General features: G+C 37.8%; 1 protein-coding gene and 1 pseudogene across 3 annotated transcripts in view; both read left to right on the forward strand.

Annotated features, from left to right (window-relative positions):
• CHM (CHM Rab escort protein) overlaps positions 1-22103 on the forward strand; it is a 191340-nt gene that overhangs the window by 107833 nt on the left and 61404 nt on the right. For all 3 annotated transcript variants that reach the window (XR_014141263.1, XM_081808560.1, XM_081808561.1), the window contains exon 9: positions 8851-8928. Coding sequence is in view for 2 of the 3 variants with exons in the window: in XM_081808560.1 (XP_081664686.1) it covers positions 8851-8928 (78 nt within the window). In the remaining variant the exon portion in view is untranslated. The remainder of the gene's footprint in view (positions 1-8850; positions 8929-22103) is intronic.
• Positions 1597-5721, forward strand: LOC145717815 (prefoldin subunit 3 pseudogene; annotated as a pseudogene).

Genomic DNA, 22103 nt, shown 5'->3' on the forward strand with positions numbered 1-22103 from the left:
CTGAAGGGACCTGGGGCACTTCTTTGTGTGAACCAATTCAGTTTAAAATAAGATAGTCAGTCCTGAGCAGGGATTTGGTTTGGGGGTATGGAGAAGGTATAGAGGGTATATAGTTTAAAGAAGGAGCCCAGGAATCGCAGAGGGATAAGGCTATTTGACCTGACAGTCAATTTTTTAATAAATAGCCAAAGGAGAAAATTATTGGACATGTAATCCACAGGAAGAAAGAATATGGTTTTTGTGAGGTAATTATACATCAGCCATCTGACAAGGTTCTTTGAGAGGGGTAAATAAGGTGGGAACAAGGAGGAGTCAGTGAACATTTAGATTTTCAAAAAGCCTTTAATAGATTTTATACCAAACACTGCTTTAAAAATGTCCTCCTACCATGGGGTTGGGGATAATGTTTAGTCATGCATAGAGATCTAGTTTAAACACAGAAAAAAAGGAATGGATGGATTCAGTGAACTCCTCCTTGCATGGGGAGATTTTTACAGTAGGCTTCCTTTTGTTTGTTTTTTTTAACATTTTTATAAATGACTGTGGACAGTCAGCATAGTAACTCTCAGCTGCTTCCCAATTTGTAATTGACACTGAGGGCTATTGTAGATAGTAAAATATCGAACTGAAGAGTATTCGCTGAAGGATTGTTTCGTAAGGTTATGTGAAAAGGCAGGAAAATGGCATAAGTGACTGTAACTCTAGATGGATCCTCCCATATTTTTCAACCCATGAAAAGTTCTAGGAGTTGTTATGTAGGGATCTCAGAAAACATTAGCTTTGGGTATTCTTGTGTCTGCATTAAGAAAAACCCACACTATATAGGACATAGTCATGAAGGGCATTACAAATAAAAGTATATTACTGTCTTGATTTAAAATTGATGCTTATTTACCTGTGTTATTTGTACAATTTGAGTTTTGAAGACTAGGTGGCAAAATGGGTCAATGATTTAAATAAGAATTATTAATATAAGAAATGATTATATCATGTACAGAATGTCAAAGCAGAGAAAGAGGCAGAGAAAGGATGTTAGCCCAAAAAAATCCAGAGCCTAAATAGATTTACTACTATAGACTTCTTTTTTTTTTTTTTTAAAGATTTTATTTATTTATTTGACAGAGAGAGAGACAGTGAGAGAGGGAACACAAGCAGAAGAGGAGTGGGAGAGGGAGAAGCAGGCTTCCCACCAAGCAGGGAGCCTGATGCGGGGCTCGATCCCAGGACCCTGAGATCATGATCTGAGCCAAAGGCAGACGCTTAACGACTGAGCCACCCAGGCGCCCCACTACTATAGACTTCTTTGCTACATCTTAAAAGTTTGAACCAAGGGCTTCCTTTTGAATTTGAAAGATGTCTTTTTAAATGAATTTGCTTAAGTAGATATGTGGCAGATTAAAAAGAAAATGAAGCTGCTAGTCTGTGTATTCAGACTAAAAATTTCAGTTTTATTAAAAGCTTAGTTTAGGGGCGCCTGGGTGGCTCAGTCATTAAACGTCTGCCTTCGGCTCAGGTCATGATCCTCGGGGTCCTGGGATCGAGCCCCCTGCTCTGCGGGGAGCCTGCTTCTCCCTCTCCCACTCCCCCTGCTTGTGTTCCCTCTCTCGCTGTGTCTGTCAAATAAATAAAATCTTTAAAAAAAAAAAAGCTTAGTTTAAATTATGTTTAAAGAGTAGTTAGGGAACATTAGTGCTTTCCCATCAAAAGCTCCATTGATGTCATTGCAATAGGCTGTATTGGAGAATCGTTGAGTTGACATGGTGTTTCTGGTTTGCATACAAACCAGGGAGCTATTCTACACATGATGTGTAGATACAGAGCCTAGGTTGTGACCCAAGCATATAAATTGACCTCCAGTATTTTTGGAAGGCTTAATTTTTTTTTAATACTGAATGATGAATTTTTAATTTTTTAAAATTCCAGTATAATTAACATACAGTGTAATATTAGTTTGAAGTGTACAGTGTAGTGATTCACCAATTCTACACATTACTCAGTGCTCATCATGGTAAGTATATTCTTAATCCCCTTCACTTATTTCACCCATCCCCCCAAAGAAAAGAGAACTAGTGGAAAAAAAGACTGAATGATGACTTGTATTCTATAATTTATATTCTGGGTCCCTGGTGCAATTATTATACAGATCTGTTTCTGTCATATAATACATAGTTTTATTGTGACTTTTCCTATAGAAGGTTAATTTAAGGACAGCTGGGAAAGCTGAAAAAAAATGAATACATCATCTACAGCATGTCACCAAGAACAGAGGAAGCTAGATATATGGCTAAGAGCTATAAAATAGAGGCAGTTTCTGGGTGAGTTTTCTGAAGGCTATGTATTCCTTTTGGCAGCTTTTTCTAAGTTGAGCATGATGATTATGCCTTTCAAGAATGACGGCAATGCCTAAAGGGCAATCCATCTCTTCACAACTTTTTCATGAGTGTGAAATTTGCATCAAAAGCCCCATTGGACTTAGATACTTGTGACATATAATTTCTTGAATTAGCAGCAGTGCTCTTTCCTTACAGGTACGTGGTAACTTTTTGAAGGCCTGAAACTAATCTGTTCCTGGTACCCTCCTATCTAGATATTTGTACCCAGAGTATTAAGTAATGAACGGCCAGGATAGATACAGTGGTTGTTGAGGTTGGTAACAATTAGCTGGCTCTAATAATCACACCCTAGGTGGAAGAGAAGTGTTTCTGCAGAATCCTTCAAAGCTCTACCTGTACAGGGAGATTGTATCAGGCTTGAACAGTTAAATTTGATTGTTAAACATTTCAGAGGGGAGACTGCTCTCATGAATATCTGAATTACCTTAAACTTGTCTTCAGGAGGACATCTCCCTGCTACATCCAGTCCATCAGCAATTCTTGTCAGCTTTATGTCTCAAATTGTCTCCAGTGTCTCCATTTCATCTCCATTGCCACTACCCTGCTTCAAGTTGCCATCATCTCTAACTTGGTCTACTGCAAACATAACTGGCCTCCTCTCTTCCACTCTTGCCCCATTGACAATTCTCTACACAGCAGCCAAGCTCATCTTTTAAAAAAATACAAATCTGATCTAGTAATTCCACTACTAGGTATTTACCCAAACACTGTGAAAACATTAATTCAAAAAGGTACAGCACCCTTATGTTTATTCAGCATTATTTACACTAGCCAAATTATGGAAGCAGCCCAAATGTCCATCGATAGATGAATAAGATATGGTGTGTGTGTGTGTGTACGTACACACTGTGTACACACACACACACACACACACACCCCAACATGGATGGATCTAGAAAGTATAATGCTAAGTGAAATAAGTCAGGCAGAGAAAGACAAATACCATATGATTTCACTCGTGGAATTTAAGAAAATAAATAAAATAAAAACAAAAAAGACTCAGAGAGAAGAAACTGGTGTTTACCAGAGGTGAGGTAGGTGGGGAGGTACATGAAATAGGTGAAGGGGATTAAGAGTACATTTAATATGATGAGCCTTGAGTAATGTATAGAATTGGTGAATTGCTGTATTGTACACCTGAAACTAATATAACATTGTATGGTAGCTATACTGGAATTAACATTTTTTAAAGTTAAAAAAAGATATAGTCCATGGTCTCTGCGCAGACGCAAGTCAGGGCCCGGGTTTGCACTCAAACTGATCTGGACTGGCAGGAGGTCTTGTCAGGGCAGTGGCTATGGCTTGAGGGGTAGTTTTGATTTCTGTTTGCCTGAGTTATGAGATAAGCTGGCAAGAAGAGCTTAAGGAAAAATGTGAGACAAAGGTTGGTGAGTACAAGCAGGTGGGCAGTAAAGGTCAGCTCTTAGGATCTAGCTGGTAACAAAACCACTGAGAGAACAAATGCCACCATTGTGAGCAACACATATTTTCCCTAACAGGCATGACTGGAATGAAAAAAAAAAAAAAAGCCACTGAGATGGAGTATAAAAAACATATATACATATGCAGGTGTACACTTTTGCAGTTGTGTAGATTTATGGTAGATATCAAGTAATTCTTCCCAAGAGCACAAAACACACCCTGTTCTCGTTTAAAATGAATAGGAAATTTGTTGGATTCTGACAGTGTCTGATCATTGGACTTCTTCCTTTATGACATCCACACAAGTCGTGTGCTCGCTTCCCCAAGATGGCGGTTATGGTTATGGATGGTTATGGCTTAGAAGTGGCCACAGGGAATGGGTGGCGGCTCCACCTAGGGATTACTGAGGTCGTGTTTGTGGAAGAGGTAGATTCCTTCATGAAACAGCATGGGAATGAGACTGCAGATACAGTACTAAAGAAGCTGTATGAAAAGTACCAGAAGTAAAAGTTTATGGAACTCAAACCTTGCTCAAAAGAAAAGGAGGCTAGAAGGCCAGATTCCTGAAATTAAGCAGACTTTAGAAATTCTAAAATACATGCAGAAGAAAAAAGAGTCCACCAGTTCACTGGAGACCAGATTCTTACTGGCGGTAACCTGTATTGCAAAGCTTCAATTTCTCCTACTGATAAAGTGTGTCTGTGGTTGGAGACTAATGTAATGCTTGAATATGGCATTGATGAAGCTCAGGCATTGTTGGAAAAGAATTTGTTGACTGCCACGGAGAATTTTGATTACCACAGAAGTCAGTATGGCCAGGGTTTACAATTGGGATATAAAAAGAAGAAACGAAGATGATTCTACCAAGAACAAAGGATAATGCTGGCAATTAAAAATGTGGTTCAGGCGCCTGGGTGGCTCAGTTGGTTAAGCGTCTGCCTTCGGCTCAGGTCATGATCCCAGGGTCCTGGGATCGAGCCCCACATCGGGCTCCCTGCTCCACGGGAAGCCTGCTACTCCCTCTCCCACTCCCCCTGCTTGTGTTCCTGCTCTCGTGCTCTCTCTGTCAAATAAATATGTGGCTCAGTTTTCCAAACATGTTATTTTAAATACCCCAAAGTTTATCCCTAAATGTTGACATGACTTTGATTTTTTAACAGCAGGAACAACAATTAAAACTTAAAAAAAAAAAAAAGATAAACACTTTATTATAAAAACAAAATTAGTTTCAAATATTTTATGAAATTAGCAGTATTTTCATTTTTTTTATTTCCAACAAAGTAAATCTACTTTCATCTTTTTTGGTTTTTCATAAAAAAAGTCTTAGCTAAAATGGCTGAGGTATGCTATAGAAGCTGAATTCTGGACACTTTATTGGCTGATGTTACTCTCACTTGATTTGGTTAAACCAATGTAGAGGTAGGAAAAACAGTTGAAATATTTCCAAACTTTTCTTTAGTACATATGAGACTTTATGGCTCTCTGTTGCTGTTGTTTGTCATATTTATATAAATGGATTTTCATTAATTACTGTTTAGCCAATAACGATTATAATATTCTGTGCTTTTCGAGAAATGGTAATTTGCGTCCCTAAACAGTAAGAGGGCTATCGAGATCCCTTTTTCTTACCCCATAGAAGTGCACAGTGTCTTTGCAATGCCAACATAAGGGAGATCTTGGCCAACATGAAATAACAAAATTCTTTAGCCACTCAAAACTCTTGGCTAAGGCAATTTTGTATTTCTTAGCAGTTCTCCAAAGCAGCTGAACGAGAATATTAAGATAAATATAAATCTGCAGTGGTTGAAAAGATTTGTGAGCTTTTTTATTCATGATAAAACCTCATAGAGTAGAAAAATTCCTGTGGAAAGCCTTTGGTACAGTGGCTAGCATTGGGTGACACAGATTCTGATAAAAGCACAAATATATTATTCCATCTCCATGTAGTACAACATAGACTCGTACAATGTTTTGTATTTGTATTTTATGATACTAAAACATTGAAGTTAAAAAAAATAACATCCACACAAACCAATCCTAAACATTCTTTACATTCTTGTGTTCCTTCTATGTAGTATATGTCCACTACTGTTAAATCGTGTTGAAAACCAGGTAATTTGTTGATGGCTTACTAAAATAAACAGTTAAAGATGCCTCTGTTGCATCTTATATTTAAATACATTTTTCAGAGGCCTCATTTACCCTAAAACTTAATAGAAATTAATTTTCAAACAAAGGGATACTTAATATATACTAAAGTAGCAATGTATTTCATAAATAGTGTAATATATAATGAAAGGAGGTCTTTGTAAAAAAAATACATTTAATTTTAGTTAAGTGGATTTCTCAGGCTTTTGTTAATACCATAATAGTCTATGGCATGATATTTTATGATTTTTTTAACTTTATACAGCTTCTGATTCTGAACTTGATCCCCTTGCTTTTCTTGGAATGTGGGAAGATATTTAAAAATTGTTTTTTCCTGAGTGGGGGGGGGTTGGGGTGTGTGTGTGTGTATGTGTGTGTGTAAAAACATGGACCAGTATGACTGAAATGAAAAACTCTGTAGGTCAGTCAGTTGGTTATCGCTCATCTATAGCTGCTTACAAGGAAGTTGGAAACACTGATGCTGCTACTCAGGTAACAGAGATCCCCAGGCAAATGAGAATGCTGATTGTGTGATTCACGTTTTTAACTTGATTGTCCATTTGGGGACTTAACCTAATTTAGCCTATTTTTAGTGGGCCAGTAATATTTCATGTGAATGTGGCCTCTTTCAGTATCAACAGGAAATTGATGGTGAAGGTTGGACTGATTATCTCAGTCACATCAATTTCACTAAATTGGTATTCCCCTACCAACAACAGGGGTTAGAATACCACCTGGGAAATGTATCTAAACAGTCTAATAGATGATTTTTTTCTAATCCTCTGTGGGATCTGTCGAGTGCAGTGTCTCAAATAGTACCAGGTATACCAGACAATTAATAAATATCATTCTGTAACTTGGTATGTGACTGGTGAACAAGATTAGCAAGAAGGGAGAATATCTTGTAGCAGGTGCCCTGGGTAAAACTTGCAATCTAAGGGTTTTTAAGCACGTGAAATTTTGCTTGCATGCTCTAATGTGCCATTTCTTATATTCTAAATTTCTCAATGGAAAAAACCCCTGATCTATGCCGTCCTATACCAGAATGAATTATTACCTAACCTCACCTATCCTAACTAGCTTGGTCATGTTCAGTAAAATGAATTAAACTTAGAAAGATAATAGTATTATGCCATACTTGGTGAATGTCACTTATCTCTACTATTTATATTTTTCATTATAATCTGGTTATGAAATATTCCAAGAATGCTCCAGGAAGTACATAGAATAATATAAAGATCACCATGTAGCCATTCACAGTTTTGTCAAATCTTAACATTTTGCCATATTTGTTCTCAATATATTTTTTTAAGAAACTGAACAATTGAAACTTCCATTGTAACTTTTACTCCCTCTCTTCCCAGAGATAACTACTATCCTGAATTTGGTGTTTATAATTCCTTTAAATGTTTCTGCACTTTTACTACATATTTGCATATGAAGTTTTGAAACTTTTTATAAATGACATCACTCTGAATATATTCTTCCCCAATTTGCTATTATCACTCAATTTTTATGTTTTTGCCATTTATCCATGTTGATAGATGGGAATGTAGTTCATTCATTTAAATTGCTTATAGTATTCCATTATACAATGTGAGAGGTTAAGCCAACTGTGCAGTTAGAGGATGCATTCCCCGTAAGACTGTCCATACTTCAGCTACCCAACCCCATTTGTTGTGTCTGTTAATCCTCACTCAGGCTAAGGTATGTTTCTTCATGTATAATTTTAGATTATAAACATATCTTAAGGGGATTCTGTCTGTGGCTCTTTCATGTGGCTTCATGTCGCTCCAGAAAGTTTTAGCAATTGCTTCCACCAAGTCTCCAGAGGTACTACTGACCCAGAGCCACTTTCCTTTCATGGTGTTTTATTGGTTAAGGGCTTCTTGGATCATGTAGTATAATTTCAAACCCCCGACCTGTGTGAGGACAGACCACTGGTTATAAATACAGAGGTATAATCTTCTCCACCCAGGGCTTTGGATAAAACCATTTTTCTTTTCTCCCTTTTGTGGTTAAGTGGGTTTTCACTGAAGTGTAGTCCTTTAAGGATCCAGACATTATGAGAGAATATCTCATTTTCTACTCCCTGCCTTACTTGGATCTTAAGGACTCTCCTGTCCCTACGTAAGCATTAAAACCCAAGCCCTTAGTTTCATGAGATAGGCAAACTCCTTAGAACTTTTGCAGCATTAACTCATGTGCTTACTGCTCTAGTTTTCAGTTCCCAGTGTAGTTTTTGCTTACTTTTAAGGTAAGCAAAATATCCAGGGGTCTCCCAGAGTCTTCCCTGCTTGTTTCCTCCTTAAGACTTCTCTGTGGCCACTTTTTTTTTTTTTTTTTTTTTTAATTTTTACAGAGAGAGAGACACACAGAGCGAGCTTACATGAGTGGGGGGAGGGGCAGAGGGAGAGGAGAGAGAATCTCAGGCATACTCCCTGCTGAGCACAGAGCCTGACTCCGTTCAGTCCCCAACCATGAGATCATGATGTGAGCCAAAATCAAGAGTCAGATGCTTAACCAACTAAGCCACCCAGGTGCCCCTCTGGGATCATTTCTGTTGGGGGTCTCAGACATTACCTCTTGAGGCTATTTGTAGTTAGTAGGTGGTTTGGGGGAATAGCTGAGCTTTAGGGATACTTTTGGCTTGATCATAATTCTAGGCTTGCACATTGTATTATTAGTACTGGTACCTCTTGCTGCATCAAAATATTACTAATCTTACTTCTGAGGGATTCTTAATACCATGACAGAGAAAATAATAAGTTATCAAAATTCTTTTTCTGTAAGATCACTTATTAAATGGAAGATATTTCAAAGAAAATAATGCTACCTTAATTTTCAACTCAAGAATCCTAATTCACGCTTTCTATTCTCTTCCTAGGATGTGTGCAGTGTTTGGTGGAATCTATTGTCTTCGCCATTCAGTACAGTGCCTTGTTGTGGACAAAGAATCCAGAAAGTAAGGATGATATGTTACGTTCCTATAGTTGCACCCCAAGCACAGGTGAAAGATGCTAAAGTCAATTTAAAAAAAAATGATTCTTCAAAGATCCTCCTTGGTATTAATATCATATCAACCTTGATTAAAAGTAATTTGTATTTAGATCCTCCAGAACAAAGAAAGTGAGTTCAGAATATAGAAACTAAATTAATTTCCCTGCAATATAACTATAGCTCCTGATCATCCAAGCTTGGAAGACAAATCATTTCAGCTGCCGGGGGTGGGTAGTGAGTGATGTTAGTTTTCCTTGTGGCCTTACCTCCTCTAATTGATTTTTATCAGATGACAACAAAGCCCTCTGTTATTGCATTTTTAAAAATGGAGCTCACCTAAAGACTCATGAGATTAATCTCTGATGATAATACATGTCACTCCCAAGAGAAAAAACATTTTAATGACTTTTTAGGTAGATTGTTGTCATAAACTATGCTACCCTGTTATCTGAGGATAAATTCTTATACAATCATACTAGGCCTGCAGACTGGTTTAGGTTTGAAATAAGAATGTACCTGCTTTTAGAAAATGCCAAGCACTATCTATTTATGTTTATGTTTTTATGTTTCAATTATATTTTTCTAGGATTTATTATTTAGTTACTAAGATACACCCTTGTCTGAATTACACTAAGTAGTAGTCTTTGATTTCTGTGTTTAAATTAAAACTGGATTAAGTTTTAGGAGCTGTTTAAATTACTATGTATTTTTCTTTCTAGTTACGTGTTGTTAAGCATCTAACCTATATCTCTAATATGACTATTTTTAGGGGTATATAAAGAAATGGTATTGTTCAGACCATAAAATACTTTAATATCGTGAACTGGAAGCTTAAAAATAGAAAATTTAAGCTGTTTTATTTTACAGTAATTTTGTATAGTCTAAGCGGCATAATTTCTTATAGACTAATTATAACACGAAAAGCTGGTATTTTGAGATATGGTGGAGAAAAATTCAAGTCTAGAACATGTAATATTTAGGCAGTGAATTTGACTTAGAAAGTAATTCTCTAGTATAAGATAATATAAACACACAGTTTAAAGGCTTGTATGTAAAGTACTTTTAGCACCTTAATGCAAAGGTACCACATAAATGAAAAATGATAATGTATAGTGAAAAATCTTTGAAGGCCCAGGATATTCATATACTGGGTCATGAATAACTCTGTGGAGGTTCATGAAGGAATTGTTGTTTTTAAGCCTCTTAGAGTCATTTTTCCTTATATAGTCATTTTGAAGCACGAATGTGTTCCCATGATGGAAAGCCAGATAGTGAATTGTTTATTTTTATTTGGTGTTTATTTACTTACATCCTTTTACCTTTTTTGGGCCCAAATCCAGTTCTACTTGTTACTCTTAGTGACAAGAAGAATTTACATGGCTCATGTTTCTTTTTTTGGAAAATGGCTACATTAAGTACAGTAATAACATTTGTTCAACTAAAGGTTACATTTACCTTAACTTTGATGTAGTTTTTATTATAAACTCTGAAGAGAGGAATTCTTCCTTGCAACAAATAGCTGGGGGCCAAGGGTCTAAAGACCAAACATTGGTAGTTTTCAAATTTTAATGTGCCTAAGAATCACCAGGTAAACTTGTTCTGTTCTTGTTTTTGTTTTAAGGGAGATTTCTGTGCCTCACCCTCAGAGAGTGAAATTGGATAATGTGGTTAGAATGGAGTCAGGGAACTTGCAGTTTTGAGGAACACCCCAAATGAATCTAATGTAGGTGCTCCATAGATGACACTAAGAAACACTGATCTGTAATGTAAAGTTCAGGATCTAGCCAGTATTCTAGGATAGAGTGGGAGCTTTAGATCTTAATCCATTCTAGGCCCTTATGAAAATGATTCTTCCAGATCTATTGGAGTCAAATATGAATCTTATTTATTTTTTTGTTTTTTGTTATTTTCTTTAAGCTATAAATGTGGTTTTTTCCCCCAAGTTTTTATTTAAATTCCATCTAGTTAACATAAAGTGCAGTATTAATTTTAGGTGTAGAATTTAGTGATTCATCACATACAGTACCTGATGCTCATCACAAGTGCCCTCCTTATAGCCATCACCTGTTTAACCCATCCTACCTCCCCTCTAATAACCATCAGTTCTCTATAGTTGGTCTGTTTCTTGGTTTGTCTCTCTTTTATTCCCGCCTATGTTCATTTGTCTTGTTTCCTAAATTCCACATATGAATGAAATCATATGGTGTTTGTCTTTATCTGACTGACTTATTTCGCTTATCGTAATAGTCTCTAGCTCCATCCATGTCATTGCCAATGGCAAGATTTCATTCTTTTTAATGGTTAATATTCCATTGTGTATATATATATACCACATCTTTATCCATTCATCAATTGGTGGACATTTGGGCTCTTTCCATAAATTGGCTATTGTTGATAATGCTGCTATAAACATCGGGTGCATGTAGCCCTTTGAATCAGTATTTTTCTTTCCTTTGGGTAAATACATAGTAGTGTAATTGCTGTGTCTTAGGGTAGTTCTTTTTTTAACTTGGTGAGGAGCCTCCATACTGTTTTGCAGGGTGGCTGCACCAGTTTGCATTCCCACCAACAGTATAAGAGGGTTCCCCTTTCTCTACATCCTCACCAACAGCTCTTGTTTCCTGTATTGTTAATTTTAGTCATTCTGACACATGTGAGGTAATATCTCATTGTAGTTTTGATTTGTATTTCCCTGGTGATGAGTGATGTTGAGTATCTTTTTATGTCTCTTGGCCATCTGTGTGTCTTCTTTGGAAAAATGTCTGTTTGTGTCTTCTGCCCATTTTTTAACAGGATTATTTGTTTTGGGGGGTGTTGAGTTTGATAAGTTCTTTAAATATTTTGAATACTAATCCTTCCTCAGATAAGTCATTTGCAAATATCTTCTCCCACTCCGAAGGTTGCCTTTTAGTTTTATTGATTGTCTCCTTTGCCATGCAGAAGGTTTTTATTTTGAGGAAGTCTCAGTAGTTTATTTTTGCTTTTGTTTCCCTTGCTTCAGGAGACATATCTACAGCCAGTGTCAAGGAGGTTACTGCCTCTGTTCTCCTCTAGGATTTTAATGGTTTCCTGTCTCACAGTTAGGTCTTTAATCCATTTTGAATTTATTTTTCTGTATGTTGTAAGAAAGTGGTCCAGCTTCATTCTTTTGCATACTGCTATCCAGTTTCCCCAGTACCATTTGTTAAAGATACTATCTTTTTTCCATTGGATATTCTTGCCTGCTTTGTTGAAGATTACTTGACCACATAGCTGTGGGTTCATTTCTGGGTTTTCTATTATGTTCTATTGATTTATGTGTCTGTTTTTGTGCCATTTCCATATTGTCTTGATCACTGCAGCTTTGTAATATAACTTGAATACTGCAGTTGTAATGCTCCAGCTTGCTTTTCTTTTTCAAGATTGCTTTGGCTATTTGAGGTCTTTTGTGGTTCCATACAAATTTGAGGATTCTTTGTTGTAACTCTGAAAAATGCTGTTGGTATTTTGATAGGGATTGCATTAAATGTGTAGGTTGCTTTGGATAATATAGGTATTTTAACAATATTTGTTCTTCCAATCCACAAGCGTGGAATGTTTTTCCATTTCTTTGTGTCATCTTCAGTTGCTTTCATAAATGTTGCATAGTTTTCAGAGTACAGAGCTTTTACCTCTTTATGTTTATTCCTAGATATCTTATGGTTTTTGGTGATATTGTAAATGGGATTGATTCCTTGATTTCTCTTTCTGCTGCTTCATTATTGGTGTGCAGAAGTGCAACAGATTTCTTTTTGTTGATTTTCTATCCTATGACTTTACTAAATTCGTGTACCATTTCTAGCAATTTTTTGGTGGAATCTTTTGGGTTTTCTGTATATATAGTATCATGTCATCTGCAAATAGTGAAAGTTTGACTTCCTCCTTGCTGATTTGGATGGCTTTTATTTCTTTTTGCTGTCTGCCAAAACTAGGACTTCCAGTACTATGTTGAGTAGCAGTGGTGAGAGTGGACATCCCTGTCTTGTCCCTGACCATAGAAGAAAAGCTCTGATTTTCCCCATTGAGGAAGATATTAGCTGTGGGTTTTTTGTATATGGCCTTTATTATGTTGAAGTATGTTCCCTCTATCCTATTTTGTTGAGGGTTTTTATCATGTTGTACTTTGTCAAATGCTTTTTCTGCATCTATTGAAAGGATTCTTACCCTTTCTTTTATTAATATGGTGTATCATGTTGATTGATTAGCAAATATTGAACTGCCCTTGGAGCACAGGAATAAATTCCACTTGATCGTAGTGAATGATTCTTTTAATGTACTGTTGGATTCGATTTGCTAGTATTTTGTTGAGAATTTTTTTTTTATCTATGTTCATGAGGGATATTGGCCTATAGTTTTCTTTTTTTTTTTTTTTAAGATTTTATTTATTTATTTGAGAGAGAGAGAATGAGAGAGAGCAAGCACATGAGAAGGGGGAGGGTCAGAGGGAGAAGCAGACTCCCTGCCGAGCAGGGAGCCCGATGCGGGACTCGATCCAGGGACTCCAGGATCATGACCTGAGCCGAAGGCAGTCGCTTAACCAACTGAGCCACCCAGGCGCCTTGGCCTATAGTTTTCTTAATTAGTGGAGTCTTAGTCTGGTATTGGAATCAGTGTAGTGCTGGCCTCATAGAATGAATTTGGAAGTTTTCCTTCCATTTCTAGTTCTTGGAGTGGTTTGAGAAGAATAGATATTAACTATTTTTTAAGTGTTTGGTAGAATTCCACTGGAAAGCCATCTGGCCCTGGACTTTTGCTTATTGGGAGATTTTTGATTTTTTGGCCCTGACTCAGTTTCTTTGCTGGTTATTGCACTGTTCAAGTTTTCTATTTTTCTCTCTTCAGTTTTGGTAGTTTATATGTTTCTAGGAATTTATCTGTTTCTTCCAGGTTGTCCAATTTGTGGGCGTATAGTTTTTCATAATATTCTCTTATAATTGTTTATATTTCTCTGGTGTCAGTTGCTATTTTTCCTCTCTCATTTGTGATTTTATTTATTAGGGTGCTTTCTCTTTTCTCTTTGATAAGTCTGGGGTTTATCAATTTTTAAAATTTTTTCAAAGAACCAGCTCCTGGTTTCATTTATCTGTTCTCTTGTTTTTTTTAGTTTCTGTATCATTTATTTCTGCTCTAATCTTTAGTATTTCTCTTCTTCTGATGACTTTAGGCTTCATTTGTTGTTCTTTATCTAGCTCTCTTAAGTGTAAGGTTAGGTTATTTGAGATTTTTCTTGCTTCTTGAGGTAGGTCTGTATTGCTGTATATTTCCCTCTTGTGACTGCTTTTGCTGCATCCCAAAGGTTTGGACCATTATGTTTTCATTTTCATTTGTTTCCATGTATTTTTTTAAACTTCTTCTTTAATTTCCTGTTTGACCGATTCATTCTTTAGTACCCTTTAGCCTCCATGAATATGTGGTCTTTCCAAATTTTTTCTTATGGTTGACTTCAAGTTTCATAGTGTTGTTATCATAATTATGCATGGTATGTTACCTGGTATGTGATCTGTTCTGGAGACTGTCCCGTGTGCACTCGAAAAGAATGTGTATTCCCCTGCTTTAGGATGAAATGTTCTGAATATATCTATTAAGTCCATCTGGTCCAGTGTGTCATTCAGAGCCACTGTTGCCTTCTTAATTTTCTGCTTAGATAATCTATCCATTGCTGTAAGTGGGGTGTTAAAGTCCCCTACTATTATTTTTTTTTTTTAAAGATTTTATTTATTTATTCATGAGAGACAGAGACAGTGAGAGAGAGGCAGAGGGAGAAGCAGGCTCCCAAGGAGCAGGAAGCCCGATGCGGGACTCGATCCCAGGACCCTGAGATCATGACCTGAGCCGAAGGCAGACGCTTAACCATCTGAGCCACCCAGGCGCCCCCCTACTATTATTGTATTATTATCAGTGAGTTCCTTTATGTTTGTTATTAGTTGTTTTATATATTTGAGTGCTCCCAAGTTGGGGGTGTAAATATTTACAGTTAGATCTTCTTGTTGGATATTGCCCTTTATTATGATATAGTGCCCTTTTTCATCTCTTATTAAAATCTTTGGATTAAAGTCTCATTTGTCTGATAGAAGTATTGCTACTCTGGCTTTCTTTTTCCATTTGCATGAGAAATGTTTCTCCATCCCCTCACTTTCAATCTGCAGGTGTCTTTAGGTATAAAATGAGTCTCTTATAGGTAGCATATAGATGCGTGTTAGGTAATCCATCCTGACACCCTTTGGATCATTTAGTCCATTTACATTCAGAGTAATTATTGGTAGATATGAATTTAGTGCCATTTTATTATTTGTTTTGTCGTTGTTTCTGGGGATTTTCTCTGTTCCTGTATAGTCTTTTCATTTTTGGTCTTTCCTTCCCACTCAGAGAGTTCCCTTTACTATTTTTGCAGGGCTGGTTTAGTGGTCATGAACTCCTTTAGTTTTTGTTTGGGAAACTCTTTATCTCTCCTATTCTGAATGATAGCCTTGCCGGATAGAGTATTCTTGGCTGCAGATTTTTCCCATTCCGCAGTTTTAATTTATCATGTCCCTCTCTTCTAGCTTGTCACTTTTCTGTGGAGAGATCTATAGCTAGCCTTATGGGTCTTCCTTTGTTTGTTAGGAATTTCTTTTGTCTTACTGCTTTTAGGACTTTTTCTTTATCACCATATTTTGCAAATTTACCTATAATATATCTTGGTGTTGGCCTGCTTTTGTTGATTTTGGTGGGAGTGCTCGCTGTCTCCTGGATCTGGATGTCTGTTTCCTTACCCAGATTGGGCAGGTTTTCAGCTATTATTTCCTCAAATAAACCTTCTGTCCCCTTTGCTCACTCTTCTCTTCTGGGACTCCTATGCTACAAATGCATTATGTTTAATGGAGCCACTGAGTTCCCTAAGTCTATTCCCATGATACATAATTCTTTTTTCTCTCTTTTGTTCAGTTTCATTATTTTCCATTATTCTGTCTTCCATTATCACTTTTTTGTTCCTGTGCTTCTTCCATGCTTGTGGTCATAATATCCTGTCTGTTTACAATCTCAGTTATTGCATTTTTCATTCTAAGTGATTGTCTTTTATCTCTGTCGTAAGGGCCTCCCTGAAGTCTCCATTCTTTTCTTGAGCCCAGTCAGTATCCTTATGATTATTCCTTTAAATTCTCCATGCAGGCATATTACTTTATGTGTTTCAAATAGATCTCTGGCTGTGACCTCTTCTTGTTTCGTTTGGGATGAATTCCTCCATCTTGGCCTTTTGTCTAAGTCTCTGTCTTCTTCTTTGTGTTAGAAAAGCCCATTATGTGTCCTGCTCCTGAGAGTAATGGCTTTATGAAGAAGAGGTCATATAGTGTCCAGGACCTGGTGCTTCAGGGAGTATCTCTGGTGTGTGCTGGGTTTCACTCTGCTGCTGTGTTTTGGCTTTTCTGCAGAGGGTCTCCTTGCCTGCAGTGGGGATTGTTTGGTCCTTGGGCAGAGTGTGGCAAGTTTTAACTAGGGTAGTGCTCTGGTCTGCTTGTTAAATGAGACCTGATGCTACTTCCTCTAGAACTGAAGCCTTGCAGAACTCTGGGAAATGTGGTGTTTTCAAGGTTTTCTGTTGGTCTTCTGGGGAAGGGGCCTGCTGTGTTGGGACTTAGGGACACTTGCCTGAGAAAGTGGTACAGGCAGAGTTCAAGGGGGTGGGACTTGGTATAAACAGGTTAGTCTGACAGTGTTGGCACTGTGCTGTTGACTGAAGCTTGTTTATGCTGAGTGGCTGGGGAGGGAAATGGTGCCAGCCAGCTCCTTTATCCCCAGAGAGGGATCTCAGTGCTTATTGCTCTCAGAGAACCACTCTCAGAAGAGTATGTGTCCCAAGCATTTTTCAGATCACTGTTTTCATACTGTCTCTGGGTTGCTTGCTTGCCTGGAGCAATGCACTGCACTTTGGGCTCTATCCCAGCCAAACATGCAGACTTTTATTTTTTTATTTTTTTAAGATTTTTATTTATTTATTTGACAGAGAGAGACACAGCGAGAGAGGGACACAAGCAGGGGGAGTGGGAGAGGGAGAAGCAGGCTTCCCGCTGAGCAGGGAGCCCGATGTGGGGCTCGATCCCAGGACCCTGGGACCATGACCTGAGCCGAAGGCAGCCGCTTAACGACTGAGCCACCCAGGTGCCCCCGCAGGCTTTTATTTTATTATTTATAAAATCAATTAATTAACATAGAGTATATTATTAATTTCAGAGGTAGAGTTTAGTGATTCATCAGTTGCATATAACACCCAGTTTTCATTACCTCACGTGCCCTCCTTAATGCTCATCACCCAGTTACCCCATCCCCCCAACCCACGTTCCCTTCAGCAACCCTCTGTTTGTTTCCTATAGTTAAGAGTCTCTTATGGTTGGTCTCCCTCTCTGATTTCATCTTATTTTATTCTTCCTTCCCTTCCCCTATGTTCATCTGTTTTGTTTCTTAAATTCCACATATGAGTGAAATCATATATTTGTCTTTCTCTGACTGATTTCACTTAGCGTAGTACCCTCTAGGTCCATCCACATCATTGCAAATGGCAAGATTTCATTCTTTTTGATGGCTGAGTAATATTCCACTGTATATTCCACCTGTTCTCTATCCATTCATCTGTCAGTGGACATCTGGGTTCTTTCCGTATTTTGGCTATTGTGGACATTAAGCATGTAGACACTTAAAAGTCCAAACTTTAGGGAAGTGCTGTGGTGGGAGCCTGTTCTGGTCTTTTGGAGGAGGGTCTCACACTATTGGGAGGCCTGCACGTTTGACTGAGAAGGGCAGTTGCACAGAGCACAGAGGAATGGGATTTGGAGCAAGTAGGCTAAACTAAGCCAGTTGGGGGCAAGAAGCCCTTAGGAGGTGTCTCTGCCTATGGTGGGGGGTGGTGGAGGGAATGGTGACTACTGCTGGTTCACCCCCCCACACCCCCACCCCCCCGCCGGGAGAGGAGGAGAGGTGTCTCTGTGAATGCCGCCTCTCACATAGGTGCTCCAAGAAGAGAGAACAGTCTCCCCTTGGGCCTTAGGTGATCCTCAGATGAGCTGTCTGCCCTCAGGTTGTTTACCTGTCATCTCTCCAGGAGTAGGGCAGTGCCCTCAGGGCTCTATCACAGCCAATCCAGAAGTCCTCTAAAACTACAGTCTTTGAGCCCAGTTGGTTGCAACAACTCACAAAAATCAACCCCTCTCATTTTCCCAGCCAGTGGCTTTGGGGAAGTGTTCTCCTTGTGAGTTTCTCTCTGTGCTCCTTTCTTTCTCTTACCTTTCTGTGCAACCAGGGCTTCCTCCCTTCCACAGCACCTGTGATCCATTTCTCCCCCAGACCACGTCTCTGGACTTCCTACCTTCCTGGATGTGGCCTCTTCTCTCCCTGTAGTTGTGGAGTTTATTCTTTCAGTCCTCAGGTCAATTTCTTGCGCATTCAGAATGATTTGATAGTTATCTAGTTATGTTCGAGGGAAGAGAGAAGCCTAGGTTCCTTCTCCTAAGTCACAAACAAGCTCCTCTCCTGAATTTTAAATAGCAGACATACTGCTACTTACTTAACATTTTGTTTTATGTCTTCATGGAAAGACCTCAAACATAACAATTAGTGCCCAATAACTCCTAAGGCAATCATGGTCAGGTAGCCCTTGAATGAGAGAAAACATGGAACTCCATCACTGCTGTGAATGACAGTGAGCAAGTCATTTTTCTCTGGGCCAGTTCCTTTATCTGTAAGATGAGTTAGATGAACTCTCCAGTAATCATTGAGTTTACTCCCATATATAACGTGCTTTGGCTGTGTTAATAAAAGTACTTAGAAAGTACTTAGTTTTTCCTTAACATTTATAAATAAATTATCCCAACATGATTTATAAGCTTAAATATAGACCATTCTTACATACTAGGTAATCTTCAGTCCCAGTGAGAAATAAAAAAAAAACTTCTGTGCGTATAAATGAAAGAGCAAAATGTCTACTTAGACCATCATATTATTTTATTAGACCTCCCATTTTCCAATGAATATTTTTTTTATTGTCCATCTTGGTTGTTTAAGATACAGCCATTTTGGATTCTGCTTGTGATTCTCTTACTTGAACATTTATTCCAAGCCACAATTATTTACTTCCTTAAGAATAGAGCAGTTTTTAAATTTGACCTGCATTCATAGTATTCATGATATCTCCAGTAGTCTCACGATAGTGTGTTGCTTAAGTGATCTTTAAAAGTTTTAAGAGACCACCAGTACTTAAAAATTTTAAATTCATCCCTTCACTAATAATTACCAAATTTATAATAATTTTTTGCCTTTTTAATAAGAATCCCATTTTGTGAAGTCAAACAGTCTCTATAAATATCTAAAGCTAGCATTGATTAAAGTTGACTCGGGCTAATTTATCTTTCCCAAACACTGCTTTCATGTTCAAAATCAAATACTTAAGAGAGCTACCAGTAATAGTGTTGCAGGATTACAGGGTTCTTGTCTCATGGAGTTGAAGAATGAATCTCGTGGACGCAAACGGTTGAAGTGAAGTGAAAGTTTATTAAGTGAAGGTGAGAGCAGAAAGGAAATAAAACTCTTCTAGAGTGTGAGGGGGCCTGCATGGATTGCCACTGAGGGCTTTTAGTGGCAGTCTTTTATTGAGAACTGACTGGGAAGCTTGTTTCCTTGAGATTCTTGTGCCATCTTGGTTTGTTCCCTTATCTCTTGTTCAGCTTCTTCTCAGCATCTCCACCTGCCGGGAATAGTTCTAGAGCCTAGTCAGGGGAGTCAGGGGCCTCCTATCTCTCCTACCTATACCTTAACCCCTTCCCTATTTATGAGACAGGACCTGTGGGCAGAAAGAGCTATACTGGAATTGTGAGGAGTGACTGTATATTTTTTAATTAGTGGGGCTAGGGATAGCACAAGTCTCCAAGGAATCCGGAAGCAAGGCTATCAGGACCTTGAGGGGCCAGCTGCTGCCAAGATAAGGTTACTTTGAAACATGAAGACACTAAGGCAGCCATGAGTTCGTTGAGGAAGATCACGCTCTGAATGTTTCAGGTACCTATCAGTGGGCTGCAAGCTGTAAGGAGATTTTAATTTAAGTTACATTTCTTTTGCCTTTGTTTCCCACATCAATAGGAGTTAATTTGTCAGGACTTGACTATAAAGTGAGGGATAATTTTTTGAGGGAAAAAATCTTGAACTTAATATTTAGACATATCCAACATACATTTCTTTTTAAGGAACCCAAGTTGACTTAAACTTTAAATTGTTTATTTTAAGTGTAATTAGAATATTAATAAATCAGCAATGATTTGCATTTGTCTCCTTATGGTCTTAGATTGCTCTCTTTTCCTGTTTTTCTGTGTGGAACACTTGGCATTCCCTTTGGTGTAGCGAAGAACTATTCATGCTTGAGTTCTAAGGTCTAAGTTTATTTCCTGATTCCACAGGCTAGATCAGAACCCTCTGCTGGCCCCGTGAGCCAGGTCCCCTTGTATGATTGTAAATTCCATGTAAGAAAAGTCAGGATCTCATGACTATATGTCCAGAAGCAAAGCAGGTTCATATCACCCATTATACTCGGTAGCTGTGTGTTAAATGAATGAATGAATCTTAAAAATCTGATGATAATCTTCTGGTGATTTCTTTTCACCATCCATTGAGTAAAGCTGTAGAAGCATAAACGATCATAGCATTGAATTCAGTGTGGTGATTACACATCAATGTATTGTATAAACTTTGAAAGAAGAAATATAGAATATTAACCATACTTACTTTCAGATAGGTCTTATTTTTCATTTTTGTTTAGTTTGCTTTTCCTGAGAGCCACATTGACTGTGCTCTCTTTGCTATATTATCCATTGGCTCTGCTTTTCAATTTTCAGAGGACAGATATCAACAATTCTTTTCTATACCCTGTCACTAAATTCTAATACTGGACCCCTCTGTTGACTGTTTCTAGAAACACTGAATGCTCTTGTTGAGCAGCTTTCTTTTTCTTTGCAGCTGTGTTGACTGTGTAAAACTCCTATAAAGCAGATCTGTCCATTTAGCAGTATAGTATTTGATACTGGGGTAGGGTATGGATGACCTTGGACTAGATATGTCTGTAACCAGTAGTCTGAATCTGATTACTTCAGCTGCTGTTCTTTTGTTCTTTTGTACTTCAGCTGTCTCACTTGCTAGAATTCCTGCTGTGAGTATTTCTTAGAGAGATCTTTTTTTCTGATGTCAGGGATAACTATACCTTTTCTAGATACTTGGAAGTTAGTAATGAATAGTATGTTAGAGCATGTGGGGTGACTGATCTTACTACCATTAGTCATTGTAGGAAAATTGCTGAATTTCTGATTTTAGCATGTCTCATTTGCAAAATGGTAGTGATAATATTCTATACATTTAACCTCCAGCAACCTCCAACCTCCATGCTAGTTGCTATGGGAATAACGGGATGAATAAAACATGTACCTTGCCTTCATGTACAAAGAGAGCAATAAACAGAGCAGTCTGTAAAGTCAGATAGACCTGGATCTATATCCCGGCTTCCCCACTTACTAACTGAATGGACTTTAAAAGTTGTTTAACCTCCCTGTGCTCCAGTTTCTGTATAAAGTAACTACCTTATTTGGTTATTATGATTATTAACAAATAAAGCAGGTAGAACCATTTGTTACACATAGTAAGAGCTCAGTACATGTTAGCTAGTTGCAGTTGTTAATGTAATTGGATACTTTGGAATCCCATGGAGGAGATATATCCTGAAGATCCTTCTGTGCCGAAGCTAAGGACTTTGGACTGTTATCAGTGGTGGTTTTAAGTGGGTATATAACACGATTAGATTTGCTAGTTTATCAATTCTGGCAGTGATTTGGAAGAAACACTTTGATGATAAGAGATTCTTTTACCTCCTAAATCAGAGATTTTGAATCTTTGGTTTTGTCTCCACACTGTTCACATGCATGGAATATTTCCATTGCCTATCCATCCATTAGCCATCCATGCAACAAGTATTAGTTGTTTTCTGTGTCTCATGTGCTAGGAATATAGCCGAGAACAAGACAATCATGGTCTTTGTTTGCATGGAGCTTAGAGTCTACTGGGGAACATTAAAGAAAAATAAATTAATGAGATAATTACACATTGAGATCTTTTCAT

The sequence above is a fragment of the Leptonychotes weddellii genome, chromosome X (genome assembly GCF_054177405.1).
Source record: "Leptonychotes weddellii isolate Sample4059 chromosome X, ASM5417740v2, whole genome shotgun sequence".
NCBI classification, from domain to species: Eukaryota; Metazoa; Chordata; class Mammalia; order Carnivora; family Phocidae; genus Leptonychotes; species Leptonychotes weddellii.